General features: G+C 45.2%; 1 protein-coding gene across 2 annotated transcripts in view; it reads right to left on the reverse strand.

Moving 5' to 3' along the window:
- nup205 (nucleoporin 205) overlaps positions 1–20,835 on the reverse strand; it is a 168,661-nt gene that overhangs the window by 136,150 nt on the left and 11,676 nt on the right. For both annotated transcript variants that reach the window (XM_070900700.1, XM_070900701.1), the window contains exons 5-10: positions 19,893–20,052; positions 16,908–17,136; positions 6,271–6,435; positions 5,177–5,352; positions 2,027–2,143; positions 192–329 (exon numbers count right to left, since the gene is read on the reverse strand). In XM_070900700.1, the coding sequence (XP_070756801.1) occupies positions 192–329; positions 2,027–2,143; positions 5,177–5,352; positions 6,271–6,435; positions 16,908–17,136; positions 19,893–20,052 (985 nt within the window). The remainder of the gene's footprint in view (positions 1–191; positions 330–2,026; positions 2,144–5,176; positions 5,353–6,270; positions 6,436–16,907; positions 17,137–19,892; positions 20,053–20,835) is intronic.

The following is a 20,835-nucleotide window of genomic DNA, read 5'->3' on the forward strand; positions in this document are numbered from 1 at the left end:
ATCAGCAGTTACATAGGAACAAGATTAGACCATTCAGTCCTTTGAGCTTCTTCTGTCATTCAATTAGATAATAGCTGATCTGTACTTCAACTCCATTTATTCACCCATGATCCATATTTCTCGGTACTGTTACCTGATAAAGATCTATCGATCTCAGTTGTGCAGCTTGGCTGATATCACTGGAGACATACCTGGCGTTGTGGTGGCCGATGGTGGGTCAAACCCAAGAAGGAACCAGTCATGGTCGTGGTTTGGACTGGTTCTGATGGACACCAATATTCAAGGGCGAGCTCTAGTTTAAAAGGATCCTTCTGGTACAACTCCCCAATCTACCAAAAGAGGAAGAAATGGTCATCTCTCAAGTAATTCATTATGAGTAGACAATTTGGAGTTGAGTTATGATAAGGTGCTATATAACAACTTGTGCTCATATAGCACCTTTAGCGTAGTGAAATGTCCCAAGACACTTCACAGGAGTATTATGTGATAAAAATTTGACACGGAGTTCCATAAGTAGAAATTAGCACGGGCTTGGTCACAGGGGTATCCTTTTCAGGAGCGTCTTGGAGGAAGGAGAGGTAGAGAGGCGGAGAGGTTTAGGCAGGGAGTTCCAGAGCCTGGGGCCGAGGCAACAGAAGGCATGACCACCAATGGTTGAGCAATTACAATCAGGGATGCTTAGGAGGGCAGAATTAGAGGAGCGCAGACATCTCGGGGGGGTGGGGGGGATTGTGGGGCTGGAGGAGATTACAGAGATAGATAAATGGAAGTATCATCTCGGGCATCAAAACTGTAGGCCTCTAATTAAAATCCACAGCATCAATTCCACTGGCACAACTTCATCTGTTGGCAAACCTACAAAATGTGCGCGCTTGGTGTACCAGCACTCGGCTGTGCGCCAGCATGCAGGTCCGTGGGCAATTTACAGATAATCTGTTCTTATGAAGCACTACTTGTTTTCTGCCACTGGAGGCCCTCAGCAATCTACCTGAACAGCAGGAACCAAATGGTCACGGGTACTCACCCATTAAAAGATGCAAATTCTGGATTGTAAACCTGGGATATTCTTCCCCTCCCTCAGCATTCACCAGAAAACACTTAAGTTAACAGTGGAAATTAAATAATTGGAATTGTTGCGGCTTCAAGTATGTACAGCAAGTCATAACTATTAAAACAGAAAAAAGACTTGCATTTATATAGCACCTTTCACGACCGCCATGGACGCGCCAAAGCGCTTTACAGCCAACAACGTAGTCACTGTTGTAATGTAGGAAACACGGCAGCCAAGTTGCGCACAGCAAGCTCCCACAAACAGCAATGTGATAATGACCAGATAATCTGTTTTAGTGATGTTGATTGAGGGATAAATAGTGGCCAGGACACCGGGGAGAACTCCCCTGCTCCTCTTCGAAATGTTGCCATGGGATCTTTTACGTCCACTTTGAGAGAGCTGTTAAGTCAGCACATCGTGGAGATGGAATCTGTAGATGTCTTGGTAAGTATCAATCAGCGACTTAAGCTTATTCAATGTTCTTCAGCTCAAATAATTATTGGCCAGTCTCTGATCTCAGCAACTTGGGCCTCAACAACCTTTTGCTGGAGTCCAAAGAATGGATTATGATTTACTTACACACAATGCACAGAAGAAATATTCCTTCGAGACAAAATCAGTGCCCGAACACAGTTCCCCCTTGCTGTAATTGCCCAGTATCATGGTGCAGACAATCATGCCTTCAGCTGCCGAGGCCAAAAACTCTGGAATTCCCTCCCTAAACTTCTGTCTCTCTATCTCTCTGTCCTTCTTTAAGACACTCCTGAAAAGCTACTCTCTGACCAAGATTTTAGTTACCTGTCCTTATGTAGCTGTGTCTAATTTTGTTTGATAATGCTCCTGTGAAGCACCTTGGGACGTTTCACCACGTTAAAGGCGCTATATAAATACATGTCGTTGTTGCCCATTTGCCGGGGCACAGGTTTGGTGCTAGCTCATTCAAACTCCAAGCAGTGGCGCAGTGTTCTCTCTCACCAGTAGCATCAGGTGCTCGAGGTCACGGCGCAATGTGGAAGGTGGGTCGGTTCCCATCTGCAGGCTCATGTGGATGATTCGGGCATCCTCGTCCGCACGATTCCGCAGTTGTTTAACCTGCGGGGCAGAAAGCAAGATCACAAAGGTAAAGATAAATACTATCTTACTGGTGATGCCTCATTTCCATATTCATGATGTCCCATATTCATGATGTTTGGGGCATAGTGATCAGACTCTCCTCTCCTCTCCTCTCCTCTCCTCTCCTCTCCTCTCCTCTCCTCTCCTCTCCTCTCCTCTCCTCTCCTCTCCTCTCTCCTACATTGACCATGCATAACTGTTAAACAACTTGCCTTTCGTATGACGCGATCTCTGACCCAAACTAAGTACCCAGCTCTCTTTTTCAGGTGTGCAGAGAGTCAGCACCCACCATATCAGTCAGCAATGCATTCCAGAGGCTCACTACTCTCTGGGCAAAGAACCCCCTAACATACAGTCTGCTCCGATTCTTGCGTAGTTTAAACGCATTTCCCCATGTCCTCTCCAATCTGTCAAACTGGATTAATCCATCAACAGACATGCTTTCCCATGACGATGCGGAGTGCTGCACTAAGCTCCACAATACAACTGCATGGCCTCATCTAACATGTAAAGTGGAGTCAAATATTTACGGTTAGCACTAAAAGCACAAAGGGGAAGGTAGAGAAATATTTTGATGTTAGAATATGGAATGGTTTACCACAAGTGCCTGTAGAAGTTGACCCAATCATAACACTTAATAAGAAACACTTTTGTGGGAGTACCATCAATGCAAGGGTTGCAGAGTTTCAAGGAGGCCCACCACCAGCACCTTCTCAGGGCTACTGGGGATGGATGATGAATATAATTTTGCCAGTGTCGCCTATATCCCAAGAACAACAGGAAATTAGAGAACCATTTGAAGGTATCAAAGGGTTCAGGGAAAGGGGATTAGAATAGATTGCTGTGATATGGAGCTGACATTGGCACAGGCGCCTTAGGACAATCTCGGAGCTATGATTATGGGAGTTCCAAATGCAGCTAATCCTGGGTTAGATGTTTAGCTACTGGAGTGATGAGCTGTATGAGCTTGCCTCATCATCACATTCACTTGCATTGCACCTATAGCCTATCACCATTAATCTGTACACAATAGCTCATGGTACACTCCAGCGAGAAGAGAAAAATTCCATACATGGTTAATGTTCCCAATTTAAGCAGCAGTTATTCAAACATCCCTACTGTAGACTGATGAATGAAAAGTAGTTGTTGGCTAAGAACTATTCTGCTAGTTTCCACGAGCATGTTACGTGATGGACTCAGGCTGATACATAAGTTCAAAGACTTTTGAGAACTTCCATGAGTGCAAGTGTCTAAATGTATCTGAACTTTTCCTCCCTTCACTAACACATCTCCCTATTGAGTTCAATTGAAGCATTTTCTCTAAGTTCGGCTAATACTACACTTATAACGTTTAATGATATTAGCTTGGTTCACAAAACTTTATCGGCTTGCTTTTGTTTTGCCTACCATGCTTTTCCAGCAAAATGCCCTAACAGTAATAACCAAAAGAGTGCTTCATTCAATCAGTGAAATACAATACTGAACGAATATGCTCCGGTCATGTTTCTAGCAGTGCTGCTGGCAGTCGGGATCGGTACCTATGGGTCACTCATATGTTCATCTATGAGTCGGTCAGGACGAATAACCCCACTGCAGTCACTGAATCCCACCTTCGTTATTTTAAAAAGGGATTTATTGACGACTCAGATCAGCTGGTAAGATTTGAATTCACTTGACCTTGCTGTTCAGATCATTTAACGGCTCAGATGGAGTCACAAGGAAAAGGTGTGTGTGCGATTGCATTCCCTCGAGCTGCTAATCGCAGGGCGCTGGACTGCCAGCTCCCAGTGCAGACAGTGCAACTCTAGCGTTAAACTTACTGGGACTGAAATTTCAATAAGGGTGCACTGAAGGGTTTTTGGTGATGACGTGCGCGCCGACCCCTTATTGTCCTGTGGAAGCGAGTTCTCCGCGGGGCAGTGCCACCGACACCTTCTCAGTGCGAGAAGCTGCAGTATATGTGGCGCCTCGGCCACCCTTAAAGGGGAGGTGCCGTCGTTGCAGCCACCATCTTTTTTGTGCGGCCAACTTTTCAGTCAGCCCGACAATGGCGGCCGCTAGTTCAGCTGGGTCACCAACAGGCAGCCTGGCACCCCCGCTTGGGTGCTAGGCCGATACCCTCCCTGGTGGCCCAGTGGGCGGCACTGAAGGTGACGTTCAGATCGCAGCAGCCCTGCCCTTTAAGAGGTGATGTGAGCAGCGCGGTGTTAAGCGTCGCGTGCCACGAGCGCCGACAGAAGGCACGATTACCGCCTCACCATCTTTTTTTTGCTTGAAGAGGGCAATTCTGCGCCACTGCTTCCCGCACCGGCGCAATCAAAGCCTACAATTCGAATCATGCCCCACTGCATTTACTAATGTCCACCTCCAGGTTTAAAATTAAAAATAACGTTTTCACTCACCCAGAAAGTTTACCGTAGGGTTACACCCGGTTACATGAGACACAAATATCGGGAACCAGCAGCCCCGATACCCCAGTAAAATCAGTGGGCTCTTTACCCATCAAGGGTTCACCCAAGTGTGCTCCATCACATCGCGCAAGAAACGTAATGGCACATTAAATTGCACAGACATGGTGTGTGGTTTCTCCTGAAGTGGTCCTCAAGCTGTGGGATCAAACAAGAGAAAAGCTCCTCTTTAAACCGCTGGTGAACATGCAGGTGGTGGCAGTGGTGTAAGGTAGAAGACAAGTCTGTGATATCAGTAATTTGGGGCTTTCCGATCAATTCTCCCACAGGGTCTCTGTCCAATTGCAAATTAAAAGTTATGGGGAAAGGGTAAGGTCCTTGTTTTATTTGGACTTTGAACTGATCCAACTGCAGTTTTCCAGATTATGAAGGGGAATGATGAAATGGATGCAAGCTGTTTACTGTAGTAAAGGGCACGAATACTAGGGACACAAGTCAGGAGTCAGAAGCAAAGTCAGGGGCAACATTTTTTCACCCATACTTGTAGAGCAAATTGCCGAGACAGGTCACTGATGCATAAACTCCTGGTGCTTCTCCAACTCACCTTCATCGGCATGAGCGTCAAGAAGTCTGTGATGAGGTTGTGAATCCTGCGGATGTAGAACTCATCTTGGTACAAACCCTCAGCTCTCACCACAGCTTCGGTGAGGAAAAGGAAGGCATTCTGGCCAATGGCCATGTTTGCAATTAACTCATCAGCCTCTGTGAACTCTGTCAATGCTGGGGTTAATGAAAAACACACAGTCACACCCAGACCATCAATAATCAGCATTCAACGTGACACGGATTCAACCTTATAAATGATATTACACAATTATCATTCGGAGCATGCACCAGGCTCGAAAGACAAGAGGTGTTTTCTTAAGTGCTGGAACTGGCAAGGGAGGGGCCCTGTCAACATTTGAGATTATACTGCCGCAATATGGTGCATTCGATTCTGCAATGCGTGTCGAGGGAGGAAGAAATATTGGCCTCACTGGATTAAGTGGGATGGGCCAAATGACCCTCTTCGTCCTCATTCATCTTGTGTGACGTATGTGCACCACCCATCCAGTGATAATAGAGTACAAGATCCCCATACCCACTAGTTCAAGTCAGGAGATTTGAATTTTCAGATAGCAGCCCCACACCACCCAAAACCCGAAAAGCAGAAGCCAAGCTGCAGACAGGGAGTCTGGTCCAACTGCAGAAAAGATAACCCGAGAGAAGTGGCTGCACAACTCAGGACAACACAGCAAGGCCAGTGGCCAAGATCAGAAGCCAGTCCTTGCTACCTGGGCAGCCGGCAACAGTGACAGACTTCGTTTGAAAGGAAGGTATAACCAGTTTGTCTGAGCTGCTAACAGTGAGAAAAGATTAACAACCAGGTTTATAACCAAAGAGAGTGGGAGGCAGATTGTGAACCCATTTGTTCATGGCAGTGATGTTTATTATTCCAGAGCAAGGCGCATACGATGAGTGACTTTCACTTCAGATTAACTGACAGGTCTACTCAGTTGCAACTCATCATTAACTCCCAAAACCAGAAACCACAATCATGTTCTTGTTCAACCAAATCTTCCCACATAGTATATGGGCTGAGGGGTTGTGGAAGGTGGATGGGGGAAGAGGGGGCGGTGAAGCTCAAGGAAGATTTACCTGTAGTGTCCGGTAATTGGGAGATCCCTCGCAGAGCCAAGGCCCAGGCCAGTCTGACCACAGCTTGTAGACCTGGTAGTTTCCAAGACTGCGAGTTCTGCAGTCTGCAATGGATGGCAGTCACATACTCTCTCTCTGTCAGTAACGGCAGCTGATGAATTAGTTCTGGTAAGAGAAGATATATATATTTTTTTAATATAAAGAAACCAGAAGGAAAAACTCACCTCGGTATGCAATTAGTGACCTATCAGTTTTATTTATAGACCTACATTTGCAGTGCACCGCCTGCCCTTGAATTTGTATTGTTAATTAAACACATTGAAGGGCCCATTTTTCATGCTTGTGCTTAGGCAGAAGGTATTGCAGGCTGTTCAACCAAGAGGCGATCCTTTTCTTGGTTGATTTGCACTTTCTAGAGGGTGTCACTGGATAACCGTGAAATCACTGCAACCAGCGAAGTTTGCCGGACTTGCCCCCTCCCTGCACTGTTCCGTTGAGCTAAAAGTATCAGACTACCCAAGGCAGAAGGTGACCTGATTCCCACTGACGTTAAGACCAGGAGGTATGCAATCCAAAAGTAGAGGCACATCATCTGGGCTTCGTATATGATCCATGCAACATAACTGAAGTTCAGTGCGAAGCCGACTTTTAAATGTTTGCAGCCAGTCTTGTGAACGTCTTGAAATGTAACTGCTCACACTGGGAAAGTGTGCAAGATCCCACTGGAAATGCACGGCTCACACCCGCCAGTCGCTCCTCACACAACAGAATCGGCCAGAATATGCCGTGAATCCTGGCCACTCAGCACACATCATCATGGGCAGCTCCTCGAAATTGAGGAAGACTTGCTTCCACTCTAAAAGTGAGTTCTCAGGTGACTGTACAGTCCAATATGGGTGGGGCAAACAGTGGTCGAAGGAAAGGGTGGGTGGGGAGCCTGGTTTGCCACACGTTCCTTCCACTGCCTGCATTTGGTTTCTGCATGCTCTCGGCGACGAGACTCGAGGTGCTCAGCGTCCTCCCGGATGCTCTTCCTCCCATTTTGGGTAGTCTTGGGCCAGGGATTCCCAGGTGTCGCTGGGGATGTTGCACTTTATCAGGGAGGCTTTGAGGGTGTCCTTGAAACATTTCTCCTGCCCACCTGAGGCTCGCTTGCTGTGTAGGAGTTTAGAGTCGAGCGCTTATTTAGGAAGTCTCATGTCGGGCATGTGGACGATGTGGCCCGCTCAACGGAGCTGGTCAAATGTGGTCAGTGCTTCGATGCTGCGGATGTTGGCCTGAGCTAGAACACGGACGTTGGTGCATCTATCCTCCCAGTGGATTTGCAGGATCTTGCGGAGGCAGTGTTGATGGTACTTCTCCAGCGCTGTGAGATGTCTGCTGTATATGGTCCAAGTCTCTGAGCCATATAGGAGGGCGGGTATTACTACTGCCCTGTAGACCATAAGCTTGGTGCCAGATTTGAGGTCCTGGTCTTCAAACATGCTCTTCCTCAGACGACTGAAGACTACGCTGGCACACTGGAGGTGGTGTTGGACCTAGTCATCAATGTCTGCCCTTGCTGATAGTAGGCTCCCCAGGTATGGTAAATGCTCCACATTGTCCAAGGCTGCACCGTGAATTTTGATGACGGGGTCAGTACTGTGTGGCGGGGTCAGGTTGGTGGAGGACCTTTGTCTTACGGATGTTTAGCTGAAGGTCCATGCTTTCCTATATCTCGGTGAAGGTGTTGACGATGGCTTGGAGTTCGGCCTCAGTGTGTAGACGCAAGCGTCATCCGTAGTTCGATGACAGAGGATGGGATGACCGTGGATATGGCCTGGAGCTTACATAGGTTGAACAGGAAGATCAAGAAAAGCGTTAGTGCGATGATGCAGCCCTGCTTGACCCCGCTCCGGACGTAGGTTGGAAACATAGAAAATAGGTGCAGGAGTAGGCCATTCGGCCCTTCGAGCTTGCACCACCATTCAATATCATAGCTGATCATGCATCTTCAGTACCCCATTCCTGCCTTCTCTCCATACCCCTTGATCCCTTTAGACATAAGGGCCATATCTAACTCCCTTTTGAATATATCTAACGGACTGGCCTCAACAACTTTCTGTGGTAGAGAATTCCACAGGTTAACCGCTCTCTGAGTGAAGAAGTTTCTCCTCATCTCGGTCCTAAATGGCTTACCCCTTATCCTTAGACTGTGACCCCTAGTTTTGGACTTCCCCCAACATCGGGAACATTCTTCCTGCATCTAATCTGTCCAATCCTGTCAGAATTTTATATGTTTCTATGAGATCCCCTCTCATTCTTCAAAAGTCCAATGAATATAAACCTAGTCGATCCAGTCTTTCTTCATATGTCAGTCCTGCCATCCCGGGAATCAGTCTGGTGAACCTTCGCTGCACTCCCTCAATAGCAAGAATGTCCTTCCTCAGATTAGGAGACCAAAACTGTACACAATATTCAAGGTGAGGCCTCACTAAGGCCCTGTACAACTGCAGTAAGACCTCCCTGCTCCGATACTCAAATCCTCTCGCTATGAAGGCCGACATGCCATTTGCTTTCTTCACCACCTGCTGTACCTGCATGCCAAACTTCAATGACTGATGTACCATGACACCCAGGTCTCGTTGCACCTCCCCTTTTACTAATCTGTCACCATTCAGATAATATTCTGCCTCCCTGTTTTTGCCACCAAAGTGGATAACCTCACATTTATCCACATTATACTGCATTTGCCCACTCACCTAACCTGTCCAAGTCACCCTGCAGCCTCTTAGCATCCTCCTCACAGCTCACACTGCCACCCAGCTTAGTGTCATCTGCAAACTTGGAGATATTACATTTAATTCCTTCATCCAAATCATCAATGTATATTGTAAATAGCTGGGGGCCCAGCTCTGAACCTTGCAGTACACCTAGTCACCGTGATGATTAGGTCTGTGGCTGTGATGGATCTGTTGGTCAGGATCACAGCTTGCATGTCATCGTAGAGCAGGCGGAGGATGGTGACAAACTTTTGGGGGTAGCCGAAACGGAGGAGGACGCTCCATAGTCCCTCGCAGTTGACAAGGTCAAAGGCCTTTGAGAGGTCAAAGAAGGCCATGTACAAGGGTTGGTGCTATTTCTCTTGCAGTTGTCACGCGCTTAAGAGCATGTCAGTTGCACCCCTTAGCGGATGGAATCCACATTGCTACTCTGGGAGGAGTTCTTCAGCCACGGGGAGAATACGATTGAGGAGAATTCTTGCAATGACTTTCCCAGTTGCCAACAGAAGGGAGTTTCCTCTGTAATTACCGCAGTCGGACTTGTCCCCTTTTTTGAAGATGGTCATGATTACAGCATCTCTGAGATCTCTTGGCATGCTCTCCTCTTTCCAGATAAGAGAGATGAGGTCATGCATTAGTGCCAATAGTGCTTCTCCGCCATATTTTAGTGCCTCGGTGGGGATTCCATCTGCTCCTGAGGTCTGGTTGTTCTGAGCTGACACAAAGCCCTGGTGACTAACCATCCTGCATCATCGATGGAACCTCAAACTGCCCAACGAGGGAGTGATGCTAAGAATTAGAAATACCACAGCAAATTCAAATTGCTTGTAACTTAGTTAGTCTTTTTCATGTGTGCACTGAATTACCCACAATGAATTCTGAACTTAGGTGCAGCATTTCTGTCTTGTTTTAGCAAGATAGTGGTTCCTTATATTCAGGCACAACACATAGTCAAACAAAACATATCCTATGCAGTTTATCCAGTGACTGCAAGAATTTAGCTGACAATTACACAAACCCCTGAAGCACCAGCACGTTTTAGGCGTAGTTAATTCGTTTGCATTATTCAAATCAGAGACAGTCAGTGAATACTGGGTAAACTGAAGTTTTCAAAACTGATAAATATATTTTTATTAAGGCTATCAAATGATATATTAGTAAGGTAGGTAAGATGAAGTTGAGGTACAGATTAGCCCTGATCTACCAGAATGGGGAAACAGGCTCAAATTCAATGGCCTACTCCTGTTCTCATGTTCTGGTTCTTTGAGAGAATATCATCAGTGTTGTAGTGGATTTTTGGACATATACTTGACTAGTATACGGGGCCAAACATTTGTTTTATTTTCCCCTTTAATGAATTTTGTAAGGGACAATACTGATGCATTATGCTTTATATATAAAAAAACAGTTCGACTTCAAGGTATGCTGGCCTTGAGTTATGGAGATAGGAAAGTGAGATAATGAATGACTGGAGAGATAAGTGCGGATATGTTTGTCTTTCCCGGTGCCAGAAAGCCTGCCCTTGTTTATAATGCCCTGTCACAATGAAGGCTGGTTTATATCAAGAACTCAGCCTTGGATGAAAAGCTTTGTAAACCTTGTAATGCGATGATTAGACTTAAAGACAAGTGCTAAAGCATGTGATGTAAAGTGACGTAATTTGTAAGATAAAAGAACCTCACTGGAGATACCAAATTGAGAAGCTGGTTCAAAGACAGAGGTCTTTAACACTTCTCCCAAAGCTTTGTCTCCGATTTAATAAACCTCTCTTTATATATTATACAGTCTCGGAAATATTTTTCCACAACAAAATGGCGTCACAGGAACAGGATACTGTCCGATCAGACGTGATCACTTAAGACAGTATCTGGAATCTGGTGTTAGAGACTGAAAAGTGAGGTGTACGGGCACGACGGGATAGTGTATAAGATACGAGTAAACAGATAGCGGGAAGAGGCTGACTAACCAGTTTGAGGTCCCTTTAGTAAATAAGGTCGGTGCGGAAGGGAACTGATCAATCCAACCTAGAGCCAAAAACTCCGGTGGTAAGGAAACACGCTAGCTTTGTTGCAAAGACAAAGGGTCTCCACAGAGTAGTCGTGGCCGTGAGTATTACAGAAACAAAGGGAAACGTCCGAGACTGGCGAACATGGAAGGTAAGGAAGATAATGTAAAACGCGGGCTGTCCGGGTCATTAATTAATTCTATCATTAATTGTAACTTGCGTAATTACGTAATGCCATAAAAAAGCTGATAGTGACTATCTTAAGTGACATATGGATCCAGACATAAGCTTTGTTGAATGAAGAGAGACTTTTGTGAGTGTCTATTTTGAATGAAGAGCGTACTCGAGTGATTTTGACTGTGGAATGAATGAAAGCCTGCTTGGGAAGGTGTGGAGTTGCCTGCCTGTTTTAGCTCCACCCACTCTTTCCAAACAAACAGAGTGAAATGTTTTTTTTAAACTCTTCGTAGTGTTGTCCTGTATGTGGCAAGTTTAAGAAACTGTGAACCTTATGGTATTACATTTTAAGTTAGAAACGAAGGTGTGGATATATTCGGATAAGTTACGGAGCTAGGAAATGCACAAAGGATAGGTTTGTTGAGTAAAAGATAAAAAATACATGGTCCCGTTAGTAAAAAAAAAAGAGAATTTATTTGACACGCTCACTTACTTGTCGAAAGAAAACATGCAATTGGATTGAAAGACATAAATTTAGTCTAGGAATGAGATAAAGAATGCCTTTTAAAACGCTCCCATTTTCCTTTGTGTAAAACCTTGACACGAAAGCTTCTAGCTCAGTAAAAAAAAAAAGAGTTTTAAATTTAGAAATACCTTCAGGGATCAGATCAAACTCTTAGGCGAGTGGTGAGCTATCTTTGAAGGTGTAAAAGGGACTTTTGAAAAAGGCTAAAACAGTAAGCTTTAGCAGTTAAGAAAAGAAAAAGATAAAACAGGAAAAGGTCTCTGCCACGGGAATAGGAGGAGGGCAGAAAAGGGGGACTTGCCATAATTGTGGAAAACCAGGCCATTTTGCCAGGGAATGCAAAGGGAAAGGCAGCGAAAAGCAATGTACGTATTGTGGTAAGAAAGGGCACCTGGAAGCGACGTGCTGTGGTAAAAATGGCTATCCTAATAAGGCAAGGACCCTGTCAGAACAGGAATACCAGCAGTTGCAGGCGTACAAAGCCACCCGGTGATGTCCGGCGGCCCCTGTACAAAGTAAAAAGGAGGGAAGGATATATGTGTCTCCACTAGTAGGGGGCCGACAGTGTGAGATGCTAGTGGACACGGGAGCCTCAATATCCATTACCAATATGCCCCTTCCCATCACCGACAAGAAGGCTCTGATAAACGGAATAGATGGACGGCCCACACTGGCCTACCTGAGCACCACCCAATTGGTGGAAATTGATAACTTATATATACCCATGAGATTTTACGTATGCAAGAATCGTGAGGGAACAATATTGGGCAGTAAAAATTAAGCGAGTCTGTGGTGATAACTGGAAACTTCTCCACACTAAACACACATTGGTAGAAATGTTAAACACAGGAAAACTGAGAACCGTATCTAATATGAGACGGGCAAAGTGGGAAGCAGGTCTCTTACCACCCAACAAAGCGGTAACCATAATTAGGGATGTAGGAAACAACCCCGCAGAAGGTATGATGAGTGAGGGGGAACCCCACTTTTGCGAAAAGGTATGTGAGGATATGGAAGAGGATAGAATAAAAGACGCCCCCCCCTTCAAACCGCAGAACAAACCTTGTTTGTGGACGGCTCACGAAAATACGTAGAGGGACTACCTCGTACCGGATGGGCCGTAGTTAACCAGGATCTAGAGACAGTTGAATCAGGACGAATTAATGGGGGGTCGTCAGCTCAAGTGGCAGAACTGGTAGCCCTTACCCGGGCACTGGAATTATCGGAAAATAAGATTGTTAATATCTATACGGACAGTAGATATGCATTCGGGGTAGTACACGATTATATGACAGCATGGGGGAGAAGGGGTGTTTGCGATGGATAAAGACATAACTTACTAAATACCAGTTGATATCAGCTGTGAAAAAGATATTGGTTTAATTGGAAAAAAAAGAATTTGAAGAGGTAAAAAACACTCTCCATTGATAATGATTTTAAATTATTAAAATTAAGTCAGTGCCGCTGGGGCCCCAAGACGAACAGATAAGTATTGAGAAACTACACCAGGACACTTCTGAGGAGGAAATAGGTATGTGGACAAAGCAGGGCGCAACGCAAGGGAAGGATAACGTTTGGAGACGAAACGACAAGGTAATGGCGCCTGAATGCATACAGAATACCTTATTGGAGTTGCATCATGGACTGTCTCATTCAGGATGAGAGGCCATGACCGGGAGTCTTGGAAGAGATTGGTGGTGGAAAGGGATGGGGAGAGATATTGCCAAATATTGCCATCGATGTGTTACGTGCGCACAATATAATCCAGGCAGGCCAATTAAAATTAAAATGGGACACCAGCCCCGTCCACGGGGGCCATGGGAACATTTACAAATTGATTTCACAGGTCCTTTGCCCCCATCCCATGGAAAAAGATATTGCCTAGTGATTATAGATCAATTTACCTGGTGGGTGGAAGCTTTCCCCACACGTGATTGCACTGCCTCAACAGTGGCAAGGATATTGACCGAGCAGGTGATTCCCGATGGGGAGTGCCTCTTCAAATAGATTCCGACCAAGGCACCCACTTCACCGGAAAAATTGTAAAAACAATATGCCAGCTGATGGGCATAAAACAAAAATTCCACATCCCCTACCACCCGCAGTGTTCTGGGATGGTAGAGCGCATGAACCATACCCTTAAGAACGCCCTGGCAAAGGCCATGAAAACATCAGGAAAAACGTGGACAGAAGTATTACCCATTATATTGATGAAGTTAAGAGCCACGACAAACCGGACAACCGGATTAACCCCTTATGAATTAATGACAGGAAGGGCGATGCAATTACCAGAGATCATAACAGGGGGGGCCGATGCAGGCCCATTAAAAGACAAAATAAAACGGTATGTTTTGGAACTAAGTACTCAATTAAAAGGGATGCGTAAATTAGTTAGGGACAATCAGGAAGAAAGAGACGCGGAAGCAGAGCTTACAAAGCTCCCTGAAGTTCCGTTGGCGGGAAGTCGCGTTATGGTAAGGGTCCTCCTGGGAAAACCGGGGTTTGCCCCAAAAATGGATAGGACCGTATGAGGTTATAATCAGCAGGGACACTTGTGCCTGCATCGATGTTAAAGGGAGCGGACAATGGAAGCATTGGACCCAGCTTAAGGTTTTTGAACCAGCCGTTTAGCACACGTATTAGTTGTTGTTGTTTGTCTATTTACAGATTGACAGCGAGAGATTCTTCAAGCAAACCATACGGCCATTTTGCCTTTGACTATTTGTTAATTATAGAGTAATAAGATGATGAAACTATATATTGCGATCGGTGCGATTATCATAGTTCGTGTTAGGTCCGGCCTGCTAGCTCGACCGAAACGAGAGTTACATGTGAATACCTTTTTGTACATGTCTTATGTTTATGCGCAAAATGAGAACTTTTCTAGTTGCTGGGTATGTTCGCACATCCCCATACATAGCAAAGGAGGCATCCCTTTGAGGTCAATCTCCCTTAACATTTCTGAAGTAGCGGAGTGGGTAATGCGACAAAACAGTACAGGGGAAGTAAATGATACTTGGAACCAGAGTGGAAAAAAAAAACGTGGAGATCGGGGGGTTACCTTTTGGATGCATTGACGGATGGTACCAGCCGGAATACAATAGGTCGGTACGACCCCCGTTCCTGGTTTTGACCAACACCTCAGGAGTTGGAAGGCCCACCGCTGACATTTGTTTCACTAGAAACCTGACCGGTGAGGAAACAGGTTTTGTAGCAGGATACTTTAACCTCGCCAGGTGGAATATAATAGCCAGCGAAACAACAAACCAAGGGTTCTTTGAAATAGAGGGTTTGAAAAATCAGACAAGTAGCCAGGACTGGGACCCTAAGATTAGGTGGCGACGGAGGCTGAGAGAGAGATTGGGATCGAATCTAACAGCATACAATGGCACTTATTTTGTGTGCGGGCACAAGGCCTACCCCTGGTTGCCACAGTACTGGAGGGGGTCCTGTTATTTGGGATATGTGGTCGCTTTTGTCAGACGGGTACATACTTTAGCAGAAGTACAGACACCAGGTCAACTAAGATGAGATCTTACCCCGGTAGAGAGGCTATTTGGGGTCATGATGCTCCCATTCGGGATAGGGCGCACCATGGATGAATTACATAACCTAGAGAGGGTACTGGAACAGAGAGTTAACGACACTGCTGAAGCAATAGAGGGCATAACAGCTGAAATGGTAGCCATACGCACGTGCCTTAAGTGGAGCTGAATGTTGCACTTACCTTCCCGATAATTCAGAAAACATAACCAACCTCGCTGATCACATAAGAAGGGAGGTAAATAAGTTATCCATGACAGCAGGAGGATCTGGCTGGTTTGACTGGCTGTTAGGGGGATCCTGGGGGTCCTATCTTATGCATGGAGTAATTATTCTGGTTGTAATAATAATTACTTGCTGTCTGATTATCGGGTGTTTTAATACCTGCTGTAAAGTTATGATGGCTCGACTGATGCCAGTAGCCAGTGTAATCGTCGAAGAAGAAGCACACATGATGGAAATACCTGAAGACACCAAGGATGAAGAAACAGACGACGTTGACACCGACCACTATCTTTGAAGGGTAGCTTAGAGCTACAGGCAAGGTGGACATACGGAACATCAGGGAAGTAACATACCCCAAAGGACGAATATATGACAATATGATACTATCATTGTGGTCATCTGGATTTCGTGAACATCCTCCAGGACCAAAAGGGGGGATATTGTTGTAGCGGATTTTTGGACATATACTTGACTAGTATACGGGACCAAACATTTGTTTTATTTTCCCCTTTAATGAATTTTGTAAGGGACAATACTGATGCATTATGCTTTATATATAAAAAAAACAGTTCGACTTCAAGGTATGCTGGCCTTGAGTTATGGAGATAGGAAAGTGAGATAATGAACGACTGGAGAGATAAGTGCGGATATGTTTGTCTTTACCGGTGCCAGAAAGCCTGCCCTTGTTTATAATGCCCTGTCACAATGAAGGCTGGTTTAGATCAAGAACTCAGCCTTGGATGAAAAGCTTTGTAAACCTTGTAATGCGATGATTAGACTTAAAGACAAGTGCTAAAGCATGTGATGTAAAGTGACGTAATTTGTAAGATAAAAGAACCTCACTGGAGATACCAAATTGAGAAGCTGGTTCAAAGACAGGGGTCTTTAACACTTCTCCCAAAGCTTTGTCTCCGATTTAATAAACCTCTCTTTATATATTATACAGTCTCGGAAATATTTTTCCACAACAATTAGAAAGATGGCTTTGAAGTTGGAATGAAAATAAGAAATGAGTATATAGAAGTATATATAATATACAACTTACAGACTGCAAATCATATCTTCCGTGTTTTGAGAAGCTAGCATACTTAACATGCAGTATAAATATATGTAAATATTTGTTGAATTAAATTGTACATTAAATTTGTTTGGCAAATAATATCTAATACAAGGTCTACGATAACGATATTCTTGGAAGGTGCAAGGGCACTGGATCTAGTAGCTAAAGAAAAAAGTTTTCTGTTTGATAACCTGGGCATGGTACCTTATCTCGCTATCAGAGCTAGTGAAGATACAAAAAGACCGAAGTAATATCTCGAGAGAGCTGAAATTGTAAATATTTCAAAATAAGTACAGCCAGTATGGTTTCTTCTTGATATTTAACCTATTACTCTCGTACCTTCCCGATCCTCGGTGACGTGCTCCAAAAAGCTGATATCAAAGCAATAGAGCAGCGCCATGAGAAGAGCCAGGTTTACATTTTCCAACGTGCCATCAGCCTCCGTTGTGACACACTCCATGTGGCAAATCAGATTCAAGGTGTCGTCTTTGCTCAGCGGTGTCTGGCAGGCCCACGCAAAGAGGCTTTCCGCGAGGGACTGGCGGCTTTCCTTGATCAGATCGGAGACCTAGAGAATCGGCAGAGAGATGTTTCAGTTCACGGGAGAGTTGTAGTACACCGCAAACATTTTGTTCCTCCAACAATCCACAGAATCGGCAGAGAGATGTTTCAGTTCCAGCACAGGTTCGACGGGCCTGTCTATGCTGTGACCATTCTATGATTCTATCTACCAAACGGAAAAATAAGATGTGCAGGTTTGAGAGGTCCCCTTAATTCCAAGACTTCCTTGGTACAAATATGAAGTACATTGTGCAACTGACATGTAGGAGAGCAGTGGAGTAGGAAAACGTTGGGCCAGTGGTGATAGTTGGGCATAAACTGCAGTTCAGCATTTGAATGTGGCTGGTTTGAAGCTACTTTCAAAAATGTTGCAGTTCCTCAGTTAACTTAATATGGCAGGATAATTAGTGTGTTGAGTAATCGGGGCGGAGGAGCGATGAGGGGTCGTGGTTGAGATTCGGTGGGTGATCGTGGCGGAGGTTCGGAGAATGTTTGGTGCGGAGGTGCGATGGGATATGGTGGCAAAGGTGCGGCGAGTGTTTTGTGGTGGAGCAGCGGTGAGAGATTGTGGCTGAGGTGCGGCAGATGAGGGTACGGGGCCCAGAAGAGCAGAGAGCCCAGGGGCAGCACGGACCAGCCTACACTGCGCTGTGCGCGTGCACTAGGTCTGTGCAGCAGAGCAAGTCTCCAGCCGTCCTGGTTAATCCTTGCCACTGGATGAAGGCCTAGCTCTGTCAAGCCTGTGTGGTGGCTGATGTGCAACGGTCACCACACGTTAAAAAAATTCACGTACAGGTATCTTCCACCCTTCAATTGGAGTTCAGGACTGGAACATCAGGTCCTCCATTGAAACATCTGTGAACTTGTGTGGAAGCAAGTCATCCTCGTTCGAGGGACCGCCTATGATGATGATGAGTGTGGGAGGGAGTTTACATGATGCAAGATAATTCTCCAAAAGATTTGGGAAATGGCAACTGTGCCTGAGCATTGGACAATGCCAAATGTTCCAGCTTTATGAGACAGGAAGTCAGAGGCCAGTTAGTCTTACCTCGGTTGTGAGCAAGCTTCTCAGAGTCCAGAATATAGAAGAAATGAGAAGAAATGAGTGAACCCGCTAAAAGGTGAATCAGGATGAATCAGCATGGAATTATAAAGGACAGGCCATGCAGGACTCTCAACTGACGTTTTTGGAAATCATACTGTATAAAGGGAAAGCAATGGATCCTATAGATATGGATGTCAAGAGGTGCCCCTGGTAAGGTACCACATAGGCAGAGTGGGCAGATAGGTGGCAGATGCAGATCAATGGAAAGAAAGGTGAAACACTACTCTCTGGGAAAAACAAGGGAAGGATGTATACCCAAACAGAAAGTGAATCAGCACTGCAACGTAGGGAGGTGCAGGCACAAAGATCTTCCAAAGTGAGAGCGTGGATGGAAAAGTCCATGAAAATGCAATTGAAATTGTGAGTTCCACAAGAACACAATGCAAATACAACAAAGTAATGTTGCATTTGTACAAGACATCGATTCAGCCAATAAAATCAGCAAGTGAGTTCTGAAACATTCACCCGATGTTTCTCCACACTCAGTCTGAGCTGCTGAGTGTTTCCAACATTTTCTGTTGTATCGAAGAAATGTTTTTATTGCTGTCGCCCCATTAGTGGATAAGTCTGAAATCACAACACCAAGATCTGTCGGTATTGGCAATTTGAGAAATATACAAATTATTCTCCCCATCTACCCTACCAAAACCCCATATAATTTTGAAGACTTCTATTAAATCACCACTTAAGCTGCTCTGCTCAAAGAGAACAATCCCGGCTTCTCCAGTCTTTCCACATAATTGAAGTCCCACATCCCTGGTCCCATTCTCGTGAATCTCCTCAGCAGCCTCTCCAAGGCCTTGACATCCTTGCTAAATTGCACACAAGACTCCAGCTGGGGCCTAACCAGTGTTTTATAAAGGCTAAGTGCAACTCCCTTGCTTTTGTACTCTAATAGGGGCCGATTTTCATCTCCTCTCTGCTCCATTTTGCACCCCAGAGTGGGTTTGGAGGTGTTCTGGGTGGGCGGTCAGCCTCCAGCGCCCTGCAGCGATCCTCAGGTCCAGATTAGCGGCGGTGCAAAGCAGCATCACCTGGAAGAGCTGCGCCGGTATGCAACGCCCCTGATTGCGACATCGGCATGAATTTTCACTCTTGCCCAACCTATCCGCCCCGACCGCCTGGGAAATCAGGGCGGTCCAATGATACCGACAGCGGAGAGGTAAGTAATGGACTCCTAAGGTAAGTGTGATTGTTTTTTCTTTTAATTTTTTTCGCGATTTGTGTTGTGGTGGCATGGGCAATATTTTGGGAATGTTCTTGTGGCCTTTTTTCAGGCTTTCTCCCCTGCCCCAGCGCCTCTTGGAGCACTCCCGGCCTGGCTCTTTAGCTCGGGAGTTTTCTTTGCTCGTGCCCAAGAGACATGTACAACGCCTCCCTTAGCGCTGCGCCCCCTGACTCAGGGCTCAGCTGTCCAACGTTACTTGCTAAGGCACAAACTGTTCCCGGGCGCTAACTTTACCGCCCCGCCGCCATTACCGCCCCGAAATCATCAAAGCCGAACATCCAGCCCAATTGCCTCTATTCGTGAAGCCAAGGATGCATCTTCAACAGTCTTTCAACCATTCAAAAACATTACTGCCAGCTCATCAGAAACCTTGTGCTTTCACAGCTGTATCTGCTAACCACCCTGCAAGTGAAAGAGCTTTCAATCTTACCCCTTTTCGATGAGATGCATTGCCCAAGCCACGCGCTGCTTGCAATTTTTCAAACTCATTGTTGAGGTTTATTTGATTGATCAAGCTCAGCACCTTCTGAATCAGCCCCTGTTCCATCAATTCATCTGTAAACCGTGTTGTCATGGATACAAGCTCTGAACTGCAAAGAAAATATTAGCTTGTAATCTCAAGGTGTTGTGTGTTTGTCTTCCTCTCAACAAGTCACACTTACTCATATACTTAGAATCTGAGTCACTCTCAACCATGAAAATAAATCAATGAATTACAGCATTAAAAAAATTCAATTTTTATCTACAAATTAAAAATAATCCATGCAAAGCATATATTAGGCGTTATAAATTAGGCAGCAACAATCTCAACTTTATATGTCATCTGTCCCGAAGCTGTTGATTCATGGTGGGGAGAGTTTCAAGGATACCATCAGACCTTGATAAACTTGGCTCTTCACAGTGAATATTATCAGGATATTAGAATGCAGGGGCGGGCGAAAAGATCACATCAGAACAAGACAGTGTTTGCCCAACACTGACCATTAAGCACTTTTCTGCCAGGAATGGCTGAAATTCAATCATAAGCACGAACCCAGACTATATTTCCCCTTCTAACCAGGTGTCACTGGGCAATTATAGTGTCCCCTCTGAAATCAACTAACTTAGCACCAATCCAGGACGGAACGTGGGACCTTGCAGGTATGTACAGGCCAGTGCCACATCAGGAAGTACAGATACTCACCGCGTCATCACCTGCACTATTTGAGTTCCACAAAAGAATTTGCTCTATATATCACGACAATACAGAACCTATACTGGACATTTGGTTGTTCTCCATAATCCTTTCATTTTTGGGTAACAATACAAGTTTCAAATGTTTACTTTGCACCCGGTTAATTTATAGGTCATCAGGCGGGCAGCAGAAAAACACA

The sequence above is a fragment of the Pristiophorus japonicus genome, chromosome 15 (assembly GCF_044704955.1).
Source record: "Pristiophorus japonicus isolate sPriJap1 chromosome 15, sPriJap1.hap1, whole genome shotgun sequence".
In the NCBI taxonomy this organism is placed as follows: domain Eukaryota; kingdom Metazoa; phylum Chordata; class Chondrichthyes; family Pristiophoridae; genus Pristiophorus; species Pristiophorus japonicus.